Raw genomic sequence first — 15132 nt, forward strand, 5'->3', positions numbered from 1 at the left:
CTGTGACAATCTTCCACAATGGGACTAGAGAGAGACGTCTCAATGATATTTTGAATAGAAACCACAAGAGCTCACAGATCAAAACAATTGAACAGGTTATGTTATAGACATTTTTTAGAGGGTTTGAAGGTGATATTTGGTAACATTTAAAACAAACATTTAATTTGAATCCTACTTCTGTCACTCAAATGTTTTTCATTAACACTTTATTCTTAAAAAAAGTCCTATAAATACATTCTATATTCAAATATCAAATGTTCGGGTTTTTTTCCACTACCGACCCTGAAGCAATATTAAACTCCATCGTCTGATCAAATGTTCCCGGTCCAGCAGCATCAGCAGCAGTGCTACTGTAGAGGGCGTCATGACGCAGCAGACGCTCATCTGCGTAACTCCGCCCTCTAAGTATGTCAGCCGTCTAATCAGCGCGCGACAGGATACACCCGTTACGCGGCTCGAGCATCCGCGCTTCATCTGTCCGGCCAGACTCTCCGAACCCGCGCCGAACCATGACGGACGGCGGAGAAGCTGAGGATGAGATCCAGTTCTTACGGACCGTGAGTACACGCGCTCGTGTGTGTCTGGGTGAGTGTGTGTTTGTGCGCGCGCGGGCGGGCGGGACTGCAGTGGTCCTGATGCTGCGGTGGTCAGTCAGCGGCATCGGTCTGCGCATCACTCTGCGCTGCTGTGGATGTGTTGCTCGTGGGATCAGCCCTGAACTGCTCTGTTATTTCAGCCCTGTGCAGTGCGTATGTCAGGTGCATGATGAACACGTACAAGTGTGTGTGTGTGAATATAAAGTGAATATGAAGCTCCACTGCAGTCGGACAGCATCAGCAGGGGCTGTTTAGTGTGATGTAATGCTGCAAAAATACTGCAGAAATCCACATTATTACAGTGAAAATGTTGGATTGCATGGGTTCTTCAGCAGCCAGTAATGCAGCATAATCAGAACATTAGAAACACAGGTCACAAATTAAACAGGACATACGCAAAATTTTACAGACAAATGCCCACCCGCAATGATGATGATGATGACTGAGTTGAGTTCGTATCGATTATAGATGATGGAGTTGAGGATAGCGTCTTGTAATCTTCTTTCATGTCATTTGTCATATTGAGTGTGCATTATTATTTAAGAATGTCAGATTGTGTCGTTGATCAATAATAATAATAATGATGATAATGTGAGGGTGTTTGGTATGTGGCTTCTTAACATTCACGAGCGTCGGCAGTGCAGATGTTGTGTGTTCTATGTGTGGTTGTGTGTTGATCTTCAGCTTCAGATGTGAGTGGGATTGATCTGTTGATTGTTCTGCCGCCGGCACAAAACACTCAAATCACCTCCGTGAAAAGAGAGAAAAGTGGCATAATGCCTTCTATAAACATCACAGCAGATATCATCACCAAACGTCACATGTCCAAAATGACATTTTTTCGCCCCCTCAACAGTTCAAAAGCTGGTGATTGGCTGAGATGTGGATGTGTCTTGTAGGTTTTCTCCAGGTTTTATTGTGTGCAGCAGAGGATTTTAATAGTGTGCTAAATCTCTTGCATTAGGAAAAACTGCATTAACATGTAGATGAAGTTAACACTGACGCTGAGATTCAATATTTCATTTTAAACTCGAAATCTTTTGTTTTTTTAATACAAAAAGAATACTTTTAAAGGAGATGCTTCAGTGAAATGATTTTTGCATCATCACATTATTTTCATTACCCTGTACACCAATTTTCACTATTGAAATGCAAAAGATTATTGTAATGTTGTAATGCGTTGTAGTGATATTTGTTTTACTGCAGATTTTAATAAATGTATCGTATATAAAATAATATTTCTGTAAAGTATATTTACTTGTTTTGTGAGGTGTAGCGCTTTAGCCATGCTGAGATTTCATCTTACATAAACACACAGATTCTGTACCAGCTGAGAAACTGTCAATCAAACTCTCTCTCTCTCTCGCTCTCTCTCTTTTTCTCTCTCTCTCTCTCTCTCTCTCTCTCTCTCTCTCTCTCTCTCTCTCTCTCTCTCTCTCTCTCTCTCTCTCTCTCTCTCTCTCTCTCTCTCTCTCTCTCTCTCTCTCTCTCTCTCTCTCTCTCTCTCTCTCTCTCTCTCTGTCTCTCTTTCTTTCTCTCTCTCTCTCTCTCTCTCTCTCTCCTCACACAACATTAATATCTGATAAGATTCTGCTGTTACGTAATTTAGAGGAGAGAGACATGAGCAGAAGAGTATAGAGGTGTCTCTCTCTCTCTGTCTCTCTCTCTCTCTCTCTCTCTCTCTCTCTCTCAGAATTCTCTGTGTGACCTGAAAACAAACGTGTGTCATCACTGTCTGTGTCTATGTGGACTCTAAACGCTCTGATTGGATGCTTGTCCATCAAGTTCAGCCAATAGCATATTATTGTATTAAATATAATGTCAATAATGTTATTGTGTTTTTTTGAATAAGCCTTGTAAACACATCCTATATGTAAATCTACATCAGCAAGAACACTCTAATTAGCATATATGTAAATGAGGCATCTCTTTATCATATATTGATTCCTCCGGTCAGTGTCATCACATGTACCACAGTATGAGCATGTTTACAGGAGCAGGAGATTGTTGGACATGTGCTGCTGTGTGTGTGTGTGCAGGGCTGGGTTAGGTTACTTTTAAAATGTTGTAATTTGTAATAACTTGTAATAAATTGTAATTGTAAAATTTCACCACAGATTACAAAATACAAGCTTTAAAAAGTAAATTGTAATGTATTTTGTTAGATTACACAAGTTCTGTAACTTCATCAGAATACTTTGGAACACTAGGTACATAACACAGAGGAACCACCTAACGGAGGACATGGGTTTCCTCTGCAAATTATAAAAAAACATCAGTTTTCAACCATATATGTGTAAAGCAAAAAAGCAGACAATCATAGAAAAATGCTGATGCTCAAGAAGACAACACAATGCATTAAGAGCTAGGGTGTGTAGACTTTGGTGAATGGGTCGCTAAAAGTCAATTGTAGTTATTTTGTCTTCTGGGAAACATGTGCGTATACATGAGAAGGGCAGTACTAAATGACAAAATATTATCTATAAACAAAGTATTTACATATCATCCTGTTTAAACATTTTCACCCTGTTCTCTGAATCTATTGAATGCACTAACAACATAACATGAAAGCTAACTAACAACTCACAAACAACATCATGTGAATGTGATCATTCAGGTGACCACAGACATTAAAGATTTAAGGTCATTTACATTTTCTTATTTGGCAATTTGTATAAATTCACTCAATTTGTGTTATGGAGTATGTAGTGGCAAAAACAATGATGGGTTTTTCCTGTAACCCCCTGTTACTGTTTTCGACCACCGGGAGAATGCGAGTGCAGGGTCAGACTCACAGCCCGAATCCAAGAAAATACAAGAGTGTTTGTAGTTGAATGTTTGTCGGTGTTTATTGTAAAATAGATAGAGTAAAAGAGAACTGTTTTAAATGTCTTTAAATATTCCTTTGTAGCGCTTTCTCGTATAAACCAAGCTTTCCTGTATCGCAGATCCAGGCCGAGGTCAAAGACCAACATTGTTTTTGCCACTACATTTCGTCAAAGACTGAATCTGCTGGCACTTACGCATTCTCCCCAATCATGCGCTACCTGCTCCAATGTATAGGGTGGCGCGCCCCCTGGCTTTTTAGGAAATGTACTACCCAAAAGCAATAGAAAAGACAACTATAAGTAAGTTATGGAACCAAAAACAAACTCAAATGCGGCTCCTACAGAGTGTATGTTCACATCTATTACGTGAAATAGCTTATTCTGAACACTGCTAAATCAAATCAAAATGTCATTTCTATGAACCCAGATCCCTCTTATTTTGTTAAAATTATTCCCATTTGACATATTCTACAGAGGTATGAAACCTGTGAGCAGAACTGTAGTTAAAGATGCTTTTGCAGATTGTCAGAGTCAGAGAATCACAGATTCCTGTTTACATGAATTGCCCGTTACAGTTTATATTAATGTGTAAATGAAATAAATGACATTAAAATGAATAAATCACTTTGGTAATCTAAATACTGTAATTTACTGTAATAACTGTAATTTAACTACCACCATTTAAAACAGTACAGTTACTCAAATTTTGTATTTTAAGTACGTAAATTACATGCGTTTTTGCAACTCCCCAGCCCTGTGTGTGTGTGCGCATGTTGTTTTTGTGTTTTCTGATGTGTGCGTCTATGATGTGTGTGTCTCTGTAGGGGTTCTGTTATGTTGTGTGTGTGTGAGTGTATGTTTGGCCAGTGTGGTTGTGCTGTGGGAGCTGATTTGTGTTTCTTTAATAGAGTCACACTGACTGCAGCTCTCTCTGATTTACTATGTAATTAAGAGAGAGAGAGAGAGAGAAAGAGAGAGAGAGACAGAGAGAGAGAGAGTGAGAGAGAGAGAGAGAGAGAGAGAGAGAGAGAGATTCCTCGCCCATCTCTCTAGTGCTACTGTGAGGTATATCACTGTTGGAAGAGCACAGTAGCTCCACATCTCTCAGTCTCTCTCTCTCTCTCTCTCTCTCTCTCTCTTTCTTTCAGTCTCTCTCTCTTTTGGGTTGTGTTTCTCAGCTGGGACTGAACTTTGGCAAGAAAATGAAGGCTGCTTATTAACTTTCAAGACACCTCACCTGAACTCTTTTGGTGATGCTGACAAGAAGGTTATTTACATTACGTGTTTGAAAGCGTGGGATCTTAATGCACTGGAGAGCGTGCGAGAGTCTATGGCAGGAGTTTTCTGGGCCAGGTGTAAGGAAGCTGGAGGTCCGTGTACTGTACACACCACATATTGAGAAGGATCTGGAGGTCTTCAGTGCAGAACTGTAGATGGGATTATAGATACACACAGATACAGAGCACGCACTGACCCACAAGTAGAGGAGGGCTTGATGATGAATTGTGTGTGACTTGTATTTATTAAAGGATGTGATCAGACACACACTCAAATGTTACAGGATGGATCAACACAAATACACAACGCTCTCATGTTTTAAATGACAGTGCTTTCATACACCCAACATGTTTTCGTCAGGATATTTCCTAAAGATGTGTGTGTGTGATGATGTCTGCCTCGATAAGCAGTTTGATGGCGTCCATGTGGAAGTGTTGCATTCTGGGTAAACTCCATCAGCATTCTGATTAGCCCACCATGAGTGACCAGCACACACACTGGTTCTTATGTGTGAGAGAGAGAGTTCATGATCAGACAGAATTTTAATTACAGTGTGAATCCTCAGAGCTGCAGCGCTTCATATTCACACATGCACTGCAGAGAGAAGTCATGAAGAATTACTGCAGCTAAAACAAGACCATCACTCTGTCACACTGCTGGATGTGTGTGTGATTTGTGTAACACTGTGTGTGTGTGCGTGTTTGTTTGTGTGTGATTTATGTGTGTGTGTTTGTTTGTGCGCGCTTGTGTGTGTGTGCATGACTTTGTGTGTGTGTTTGTGTGTGTGCCTGTATTTGGATGTGTGTGCTTATGTGTGTGTTTGTACGTGCTTGTTTGTTTGTGTTATTGTGTGCCTGTGTTTGTTTGTGTGTGCCTGTCTGTGTGCTAATGTAAGTGAGTGTGTTTGTGTGTGTGTGGGTGCCTGCTTGAGTGTTTGTTTATGTTATTGTGTGCCTATGTTTGTTTGTGTGTGTGTGTGTGTGTGCTAATGTAAGTGAGTGTGTTTGTGTGTGTGTGGGTGCCTGCTTGAGTGTTTGTTTATGTTATTGTGTGCCTATGTTTGTTTGTTTGTGTGTGTGTGTGTGTGTGTGTGTGTGTGTGCTAATGTAAGTGAGTGTGTTTGTGTGTGTGTGGGTGCCATGCTTGAGTGTTTGTTTATGTTATTGTGTGCCTGTGTTTGTTTGTGTGTGCTAATGTGTGTGCTTATGGGAGTGTTTATTGGTGTGTATGCGTGTCCCTGTGTGTTTGTGTTCTTTGAAGTGATGTTGGGTCTTTGAGTGTGACCTTTGGGCTGTGTGAATGGAGAGTGATATGATGAAGTGTGTGACCTTTCCACACACAACACTGGACCACTGATGTCTTACACAACATTCATCATCATAGTGTAGCAGTTACACATCCACATGAAGTGAGTTACAGTGTTAACACGTGCATGTTGTCACATTAGTTTTATCACAATATCAGATTTTCACTACACAAGATCATGGTCAACTGAGTTCACAATCAAAATATCACAATATCTGTAGACATGTGTCTGAAAAGAAACAAATAGCTGTAAGTCAGAAGAATCTTTATTTGGTTGATGATGTGTTTTCTCTTTTTAAGCTGAAAGGATCACACTCAGAACACAAGTGTAGGGAGAGTGTGTAGCCATTGTGAGTCCAGGGCGCAGCTTTAAATGTGTGCTGAATTATTTACTACAATACGTGCTGAACACAACATCCATAATCCTTCTTTTTAATATCAGGGTTATTGTGTCTGGTGGTTTATTGTGACACTGCTGGGTCAGACTGTATGTGTGTTGATAATCATTTGAGTTAGCAGCTCTTCATCATCACATCAGAAACTAAATACACAATAAACCACAAAATGACATTACAGTTTAAACTATATTAAAGACTTCAACACATTCTCATGATGTCCAGTGCCCTGCAAGAGCAGACATGACACATTTGTGTTAGATTCACACGTGTCATGTGAAGTATTGATAACAGTAGCAGGTGTGTGTGTCTGTGTGTGGTATTGTTGGTTATAAATGAGTGTTGTGTCACATTTGGCTTTTATACGCTGCTGTTTGTTTAGAAGGTTCCTCCATCCTTCACACGGGTCAGATGTAATGATGCGTAAGTGAGACGATTTATCAAAACCTGCATCAGTCAACATCAGCTGGAGCACTTTCATCAGAACCGCATGCTTCACATCCACCAATCAGCTGCCTCCACACCGTCATGTGCTCAGCCTGGTTTATAATAGAAAATGATAGAAATCCATCACCTCCTGTGTGTTTTATTGAGAACAATAACAAGCGTATAAACGTGATCAGGAGTATATAACGCACCATAACTTCAGATAAAATCTTCTTCCAATGCTTCAAAATAAATGTAAAGCAGGACTTTGATTGGATGATGAGAAGTGTCTCTCAATGACACTTGCTTGGAGGGGAGGGGCTTGATGATGTCAGTTTGTAAACTATAATATGACATCATGGCTGTAGAATTGAATGGATTTGGTCACATATGAGGAAAGTTCATTGACACTTTCACACTGAAATGGGTGAAGTCCTGAAATATGTTCTTATTGCTTTGAATGTTTTGTTGTCTGTTGTGTCACTCCATTGATCCTTCATTCATCCTCCAGTGACCGTGTTCAGTGAATATCAGAGTGTGATGTGTCTTTATTTCCTCTCTGCAGTGCTCTTATGTAATGTGATTGATCTGTGGGGGAATGTTCTAGTGCACCAAAGGAACTGAGCTGAAGAGAATTATCGCCTCTCCTCCTTCTCTCACCGCTCGGAGAAGTGACTCATATTCATGTGTGTGTGTTTGTGTGCGTGTGCGTGTTTGTGATCGTTTTGCGCATGTGTGTGTGCGTGTATTTGTTTTGTGTGTGGGCACGTGTTTGTGTGTGTTTGTGTAGGTCAATCGGGTCACATTGTGACATGTAGACGCTTGAATATTATGTGGAATTATATTTTCTTCTTTGTCTTTAAATGTGAATATTGTGCGTCATGATGAGCTCATGTGTTATACGGTGAATATTTATTCAACAAAAATAAAGAAGTTGTTTGTTAGCTGGACTTTGAGGTCTTGACTTCTAAACACTTGGATGGTAAAAGTCTCGAGAACCTTGTGCTGAAACACGCAGCTGAAGTTGATTTTTGTCACAAGATTATTCTGATCCGAACAAGGTTTTGAATCTGTCACAGTTTAACACAACTTTCCAAAGAGACGGCTGTAGATTGAATTAGAGTAACAAGATGAAGAATTTCTCTCGATCTGTCTCTTTTCATGGAAAAGTCTTTGAACGTCCACCTGGGCTGTGAGCAGAAGATGACATTCATGCTCTTCCTCCGGTGAGAGGAATCATGTCAAAATGACTCACATTTAACACAAATATACTAGAAAAATACTCATCTGAAGCTCAAACAAAAGCTTCACAAGCCCACATTTACTCTTATTTTACTCTTGTTCTCACTGGAATACTATTACTATTTGTATTTATAGCATCTGTTCTGATTGTGTTTGTGTGTTTGTGTCATCAGCACAGCATCGTTACCTTCAGGACACAACAAACACATATTGTGTGCGTCATGGGTGTCGGAATCATTGTATGTGAGTGGGACAGACCGAACAGTAGGCTGCCATTCAAATTTAATTTCAGATATCAATTTTATGATTTAGTTTAGTTCTTATATGTTAAAAAATCTTATGTCAGATATTAGAAATGCAATTCTAACTAGTAGAAAACCATAATTTTTGATATCAAAAAAACATTTCAAATAATCATAATATTAAAATTAGTGGTGGGCCGTTAACGGCGTGAGACTATTATCGCGCGTTAAAAAAAATGTCGCCGTTAATCTATTCTCAAAGTTGTGTTGTGAGCTGGGTCTATACTACGCAAGCTATGATGACTTTCACCTTGATATTTTAGCGCGGATGTATACCAGCTTAACTGCACTGTACGGAGCGAGAACGAGATTTTTCAACTCGCGTGATTCGCGTCATTCGCGGAAGCAGAAGCCGCCTCATCATCTCATAACCAGGGCTTCATTCGCGCGATTCACGCAGCAAGTAGGTCTATTGGCTCTTTTCATTAACATATAAATCACTCGCGCTTGACGCGCCATTCGCGTTTGGTCTGAACACAACATAACGTTACTGTGAAATTACCGCATCAAACGTGACGTGCTAACATGCTATCAAGCCGGAGGGTTTGCTTCAGGGAATATTCATTTTTAAGAAGCTTCCCAATGGAAACATCGACAAGACTAAGGTTGTTTGCACCTTGTGCAATGCGGAATTGGTTTAAAAAAAAACACTTTCTCTCAACAGGTAGTGGTCTAGCTTTAGTTGAAACCAGTAACTTTGTATTGAGATCTAATGTATTATGGCTCCTGTATGACATATCGCTTGTTGCTCCCTCACTCGCTCTTCCAGTCTCAAGTACCACCTAAACGGAAATCATCCCTTAGCTAATGCGGAAGTAAACACAAGTTCATCTTATTGAACATAATTTAATTTTCATCACCAATTATCATAGTAGAACAGCTTTCTCAAGCAGTTTGTGATGCATTTTGGAAACAGGAGATGAGCCCCTGGTCTAATGCGCCACCTGGCTTGAGAAACCCGTTCTCAAAGACTTACTTTTAGTCATTATTTGGGTTGCACACATATTCTGAATGCCTTCGGCAGAATTCAAATGAGCCATTTTAATCTAGATTAATCTAGATTAATCTTGGAATTAATCTAGATTAATCTAGATTAAAAAAATTAATCTATGCCCACCACTAATTAAAATATTTTTTTATACTTTGTAAAAGTTACTCTTTAAAGAATGGTACACTGACATCTAGCGGTTGAGCTTGGTATCGCAGTCCAAATTCAAAATATTAAAGAGACAAGTTTAGCAAAGTAACACTTCTGGGTTGCTTTTGATTGTTATCAGTAATAATCTACAGACGCTCTATTGTTTGTGAATGTGGACCGCAGGTTTGGTTGGGGTCACAAAAATTTGTTTATGTTATTAAGATGAATCTGTCTATAACACTTTAACCTTGTGGATTGTGAAAGTGTCTCAGTGTTTGTTTGCTCCTTCACTAATGTTCATGTTTGTGTAGTGTTCTAGAATACACACACACTGATGAAGGTTCTCGTAAAACGGCACTTGTCTTGTGTTTGAGCAGATTGTAGACTTTGTGTTGTGTAACAGTGTGCTTTAATGATTTCACTCCTACATGTGTTCAGCAAGATTCAATCTCTTGAGTGCTTTACATCTCATACAGTCCTGAAATATCCACTGAAAACACTTCAGTAGAGTACCTGAAAGTACAATGGTATTATTAGGATATATGTCGGCGTAACATGTAAACACTATGGTATTAATATGGTCATCAAATCTGCACTGTGGTGTGGTATCTTCCTCTCACTTGTGTAGGTGTTTTCAGTTCTCTCTTTGTTTTATTGTTTTATTTGCAGTATGTAGTGTACGGTAAGGGCACTATCTGTGAGTTGCTGCTTATGTAAAATGTTGTGGATTAGTTTTAGTATGGATGGTGTCAATGTTTGCATTAGACAACAAAACAGCGCACAAGGTTTTGGATCACAGACCCATTTTGTGAAATCATGTGAAAGGGCTGGATGATGTATATCGCGATTCACACTAATTATACATGTCTATATCGATTTTCAAATCGATTATATGTTTTATGAACAGCTCTTCCGTGTACTGTGGCAGTTTAATCAGTAGGAAGGACCGCTCCTCTGCTCGATCTAAAATAACTACGAGATTGAGTCGTCTATAACTTGAAAGCAACACTCGTCTATCATCATCACTATAAATCAACTTTATTATCATGAAAAAACCTGAAATGGTTTGAATAACAGCGATAGAATATGACCACAGGCATTTCCTGGAACTAATTGTTCTTCTTCTGTTTCCCATATTTAGAATTTCTGCGCAAGAGCGCCCTCTGGCTTTCGGTTGTGGTGGCATTTAACCATAAAGCCCATTGCACATTGAATCTGAAATTAGGATCCGAAATTTCCGTACGTTAAAAAATAAATGTGACATCACGTTGTGTTAATCACATTTACACACTCCCTACGTTATTTTCATCCGTCATAAAAAATTTGGACCGGTTTCGATTTTCTGCGTTTTTGCATGCGTAGCAAGCATCTTGAGTGGCCTTTTATAACAATTCAGAGACATCGTACAAACGAGAGCCAAATACAAACAAACGCAAACAAATATTTCAGACTGTATGTGCAAAGACCTTAAGTCACTGAGAAATGGAGAGCAGAAGAATTGTAAGATATGTCGCCCAAATTGATGTTTATAGAGGCTGGAGAACAGTGGCAGTGCGACGGTGAGGGTGATATCTAATTTACTTCATACAAAATATTTCAAACAACTCTTCTGAAAACATCTGAAAACATATTTTAATTGTGCTTTTCTTCCCCTAAGCTGCTTTACTCAGTGACCTCCTCATGACAATTCATCATGGTTTCACTATAGTAAAAGTGTAGATACCATGGTTTTTGGTGGATTTGATGACCTTTTCCCAACATAGTGTTACCACAATATGGCTAAACTTTGGTTTTATTTGCAGCAACGTAGATTTGTTTTGTACAGATGACATCACATGGTCAGTAGGTGACATCCTGTGACTCTTGATCCAGCTGTTAAACTCATCTGTCCTTCATGTGATCAAACAACATCAGTATTGTCTGAAGTGTTCTGGGTGTCTGTCTGGACATTTATGTGTGGTGTTCCGAGTGTCAGGTAGTGATTTACCGTGTGCACTTACTTTTGATTTTGTGGGCGGTTGAGAGGGTTGTCAAACAGTGAAAGTCAAAGACTGCTTTATTGTCAATTCTGCCACTTGTACCGTTAGAGTTGCCAACTGTCCCCCAACTTCATTTTTTCATCTTAGAAACATCGCATGATAGCGCCCCATGTTATCTTTGTCACTGGCTGAAAAACTGATTCATAAATTTCTCTTCTCTGGCATCGACTATTTTAATGCTCTGCTTTCTGGGGTTTCTGAATCTACCATAAACAAATTGCAGTATGTCCAAAAGTCAGCGGCCAGAATCCTGACAAGGTCCAGGACAAGTGAGCACATCACTCCCATCACTTGTGAAGTCATTGCACTGGCCCCCGGTCAGGTTTCACATTGATTTTAAAATTCTCATGTACACCTACAAGGCTTTGCATGGTTTAGCGCCACAATATTTGTCTTAACTTTTAACTGCATAAACGGCAAGACGCAATCTTTGCTCTTCTGATTCAGACTTTTAAATTGTTCCTTCAATGCCTTTACGTTCTACAGGTGACTGGGCTTATTCTTCTTTAGCTCCCAAACTCAGGAATGCTCTTCCCACTGAGATCAGACATACTGACTCTTTTACTATTTTTAAATCTACTCTTAAATCTTATTTTTTTAGGCAAGCATTCAAGTGATTATTATTGCTATTTTTATAATTATAATTTGTTTTTTACTTTAATGTATGCTTTGTTTACTTTTCTATTTTGTATTTCATCTAAATGTCTCTGTGAAGCGCCTTGAGATGCAGCTTATAAAGTCGCTATATAAAATAAAGTTCATTAATATTATTACAGCATTAGCCGGGACATCCCGTATATTGAGCATGTCTGATTTGTCCCGTCTATTGACTGTTCTGCTGATCTAACCACTGTTTGAAACAACAGTTAGTGCTGCATCACGTGGTGATCACAACACTTGAGAATGAAATTACCTCATATCAATGTCATCGATATGTCATCGCATCACATGTCATCGATATGTCATCTCATCACATGTCATCGATATGTCATCTCAACACATGTCATCGATATGTCATCTCATCACATGTCATCGATATGTCATCTCATCACATGTCATCGATATGTCATCTCAACACATGTCATCGATATGTCATCGCATCACATGTCATCGATATGTCATCTCATCACATGTCATCGATATGTCATCTCAACACATGTCATCGATATGTCATCGCATCACATGTCATCGATATGTCATCTCAACACATGTCATCGATATGTCATCTCATCACATGTCATCGATATGTCATCGATATGTCATCGATATGTCATCTCATCACATGTCATTGATATGTCATCTCATCACATGTCATCGATATGTCATCGATATGTCATCTCATCACATGTCATCGATATGTCATCTCATCACATGTCATCGATATGTCATCTCAACACATGTCATCGATATGTCATCTCAACACATGTCATCGATATGTCATCGCATCACATGTCATCGATATGTCATCTCAACACATGTCATCGATATGTCATCTCATCACATGTCATCGATATGTCATCTCATCACATGTCATCGATATGTCATCTCAACACATGTCATCGATATGTCATCTCATCACATGTCATCGATATGTCATCTCATCACATGTCATCGATATGTCATCTCAACACATGTCATCGATATGTCATCTCATCACATGTCATCGATATGTCATCGATATGTCACGATGTCATCGATATGTCATCTCATCACATGTCATTGATATGTCATCTCATCATGTCATCGATATGTCATCGATATGTCATCTCATCACATGTCATCGATATGTCATCTCAACACATGTCATCGATATGTCATCTCAACACATGTCATCGATATGTCATCTCATCACATGTCATCGATATGTCATCTCATCACATGTCATCAATATGTCAAATACCAACTTTTTTGACAAAAAAGCGCATGGCTACCTGTAGTAAGTAAGTAGTTTGTCATCGTTTGTCATCCAGATGGAAGAGTAGCTTACTGTTTTATAAATTCATGTCTGAAAATAAAAAAGGAAAATAGGCTAAATGAGAAAACGGCTTTATTGTGCATTTAGTTGTGTTCAAATATTACAATACTGAAAGTAACAACGCAATGACGTTATGGATATGCTAATTAGCACTGCTTTCCAGGTCAAATGTTGTCCCGTATTCAAAGTGACAACGTTGGCAACACTATGTACAGTACAAACATATAGAGGATTGATATTGCGTGACTCTCACACCCTTGGTGCATACAAATAACACTGACACACTATGAAAATGTATAAAAAAATAAATACAACCTCATGTCGTGTCAATCACATATACACACCGCCTCCAATATTTTCATACGTCATAGAAAACGTCAGTAAAACATTCTAACTGGATTCACTTCTCTCGTTTTTTTTAAGCGTTTTGACAATTCAGAGACACCTTATAAACGAGCGCCAAATACAAAGAACACTTGTGTACTGTATGTGCAAAAGGGTTTTATAGTTGGGTATTATTTCTGTTTTATCAACATTAATGTGATATTTCTGAGTGAGATTGAATCATACATGTTGAGCCTCTGTGAACATGTTTGAACCAGTGGCTGTGTCTCACATTACTTCAACTTTAACTTAACTGACATCAAGTCAATCAAGAAAATACAGTAAAATAGTATTAATATAAATATGATCTACTTTGTATAGAAAATATAGAAAATCCAAACTAGTTGTAGCTTGAATCTGTGAAGATGATTGGTCAGCATCTGTATCTGATGTGTGGACCCTCCCGTCACACTATCTGCAATGCAGCTCAACCATGTCTGCCAGCTCTCTCTCTCTCTCTCTCTCTCTCACTCTCTCTCTCTTTATCTAAAAGTGTAGTAAACATGTGTTGTTGATGGATTGACAGAGATATGTATAACCACGTGCACTATGGTTCATTTTTTGTTGTCCATATGGTTTCTGTCATGAATTACCCCCCCACCCCAAGTTTGAGTAATTGTATTGGGCTGTTGTATCCCTTTAAGAAATTATATATTATAGAAAACATCAATAAATGAAGAAAAGCTTTAATGTGAGGATGTGTGATCCTCAGTATCATATTAATGCATATGTGTGATGTGTGTGTTTCACAGAGACAGGTGTCTCACTTCAGGTTGTGTTGATGAATGATGATGATGAGGCACATTGATGTTGATGATTGTGACATCCGGCCAATGAGATGAGAGCATGACACATGGTGTATGTGATGGTGTTCTAGTGAGGAAGTGACATCAGCAAACACAAACCCTGGAGACTTTCACTCATTATCTTAATGTGTAATGTATTAAAAATGTATCAGACGACACTGACTGTGTGCGTTTGTGTGTGGATGCTGCTGGAGGCAGTAGGCATTTGTTTTCTAGAATACGACAACAGGCAGATGGAGCCACATAGAATATTAATGAAGACCTCAATCATTGTGTGTGTGTGTGTGTCAGTGAGGTGACTGATGCTGGTGTCGCACTGATCCATGTGTTGTGTTTCTCCGGCTTCATCTCTGTTTCATGACATAACTTGATTAAAGGCTTCGGTCCCTGTTAAATCTTTTATATCTGGAGGAGCTCA

General features: G+C 39.0%; 1 protein-coding gene across 7 annotated transcripts in view; it reads left to right on the plus strand.

Moving 5' to 3' along the window:
• The first annotated feature begins 448 nt into the window (after nucleotides 1–448).
• The window catches only part of ryr2a (ryanodine receptor 2a (cardiac)), an 87469-nt gene continuing 72785 nt past the window's right edge, over nucleotides 449–15132 (plus strand). For all 7 annotated transcript variants that reach the window (XM_056771789.1, XM_056771792.1, XM_056771790.1 and 4 more), the window contains exon 1: nucleotides 449–557. In XM_056771789.1, coding sequence (XP_056627767.1) covers nucleotides 510–557 — 48 coding nt within the window. In that variant the 5' untranslated portion in view covers nucleotides 449–509. The remainder of the gene's footprint in view (nucleotides 558–15132) is intronic.

The sequence above is a fragment of the Triplophysa dalaica genome, chromosome 17, assembly GCF_015846415.1.
Source record: "Triplophysa dalaica isolate WHDGS20190420 chromosome 17, ASM1584641v1, whole genome shotgun sequence".
Lineage (NCBI taxonomy): Eukaryota > Metazoa > Chordata > Actinopteri > Cypriniformes > Nemacheilidae > Triplophysa > Triplophysa dalaica.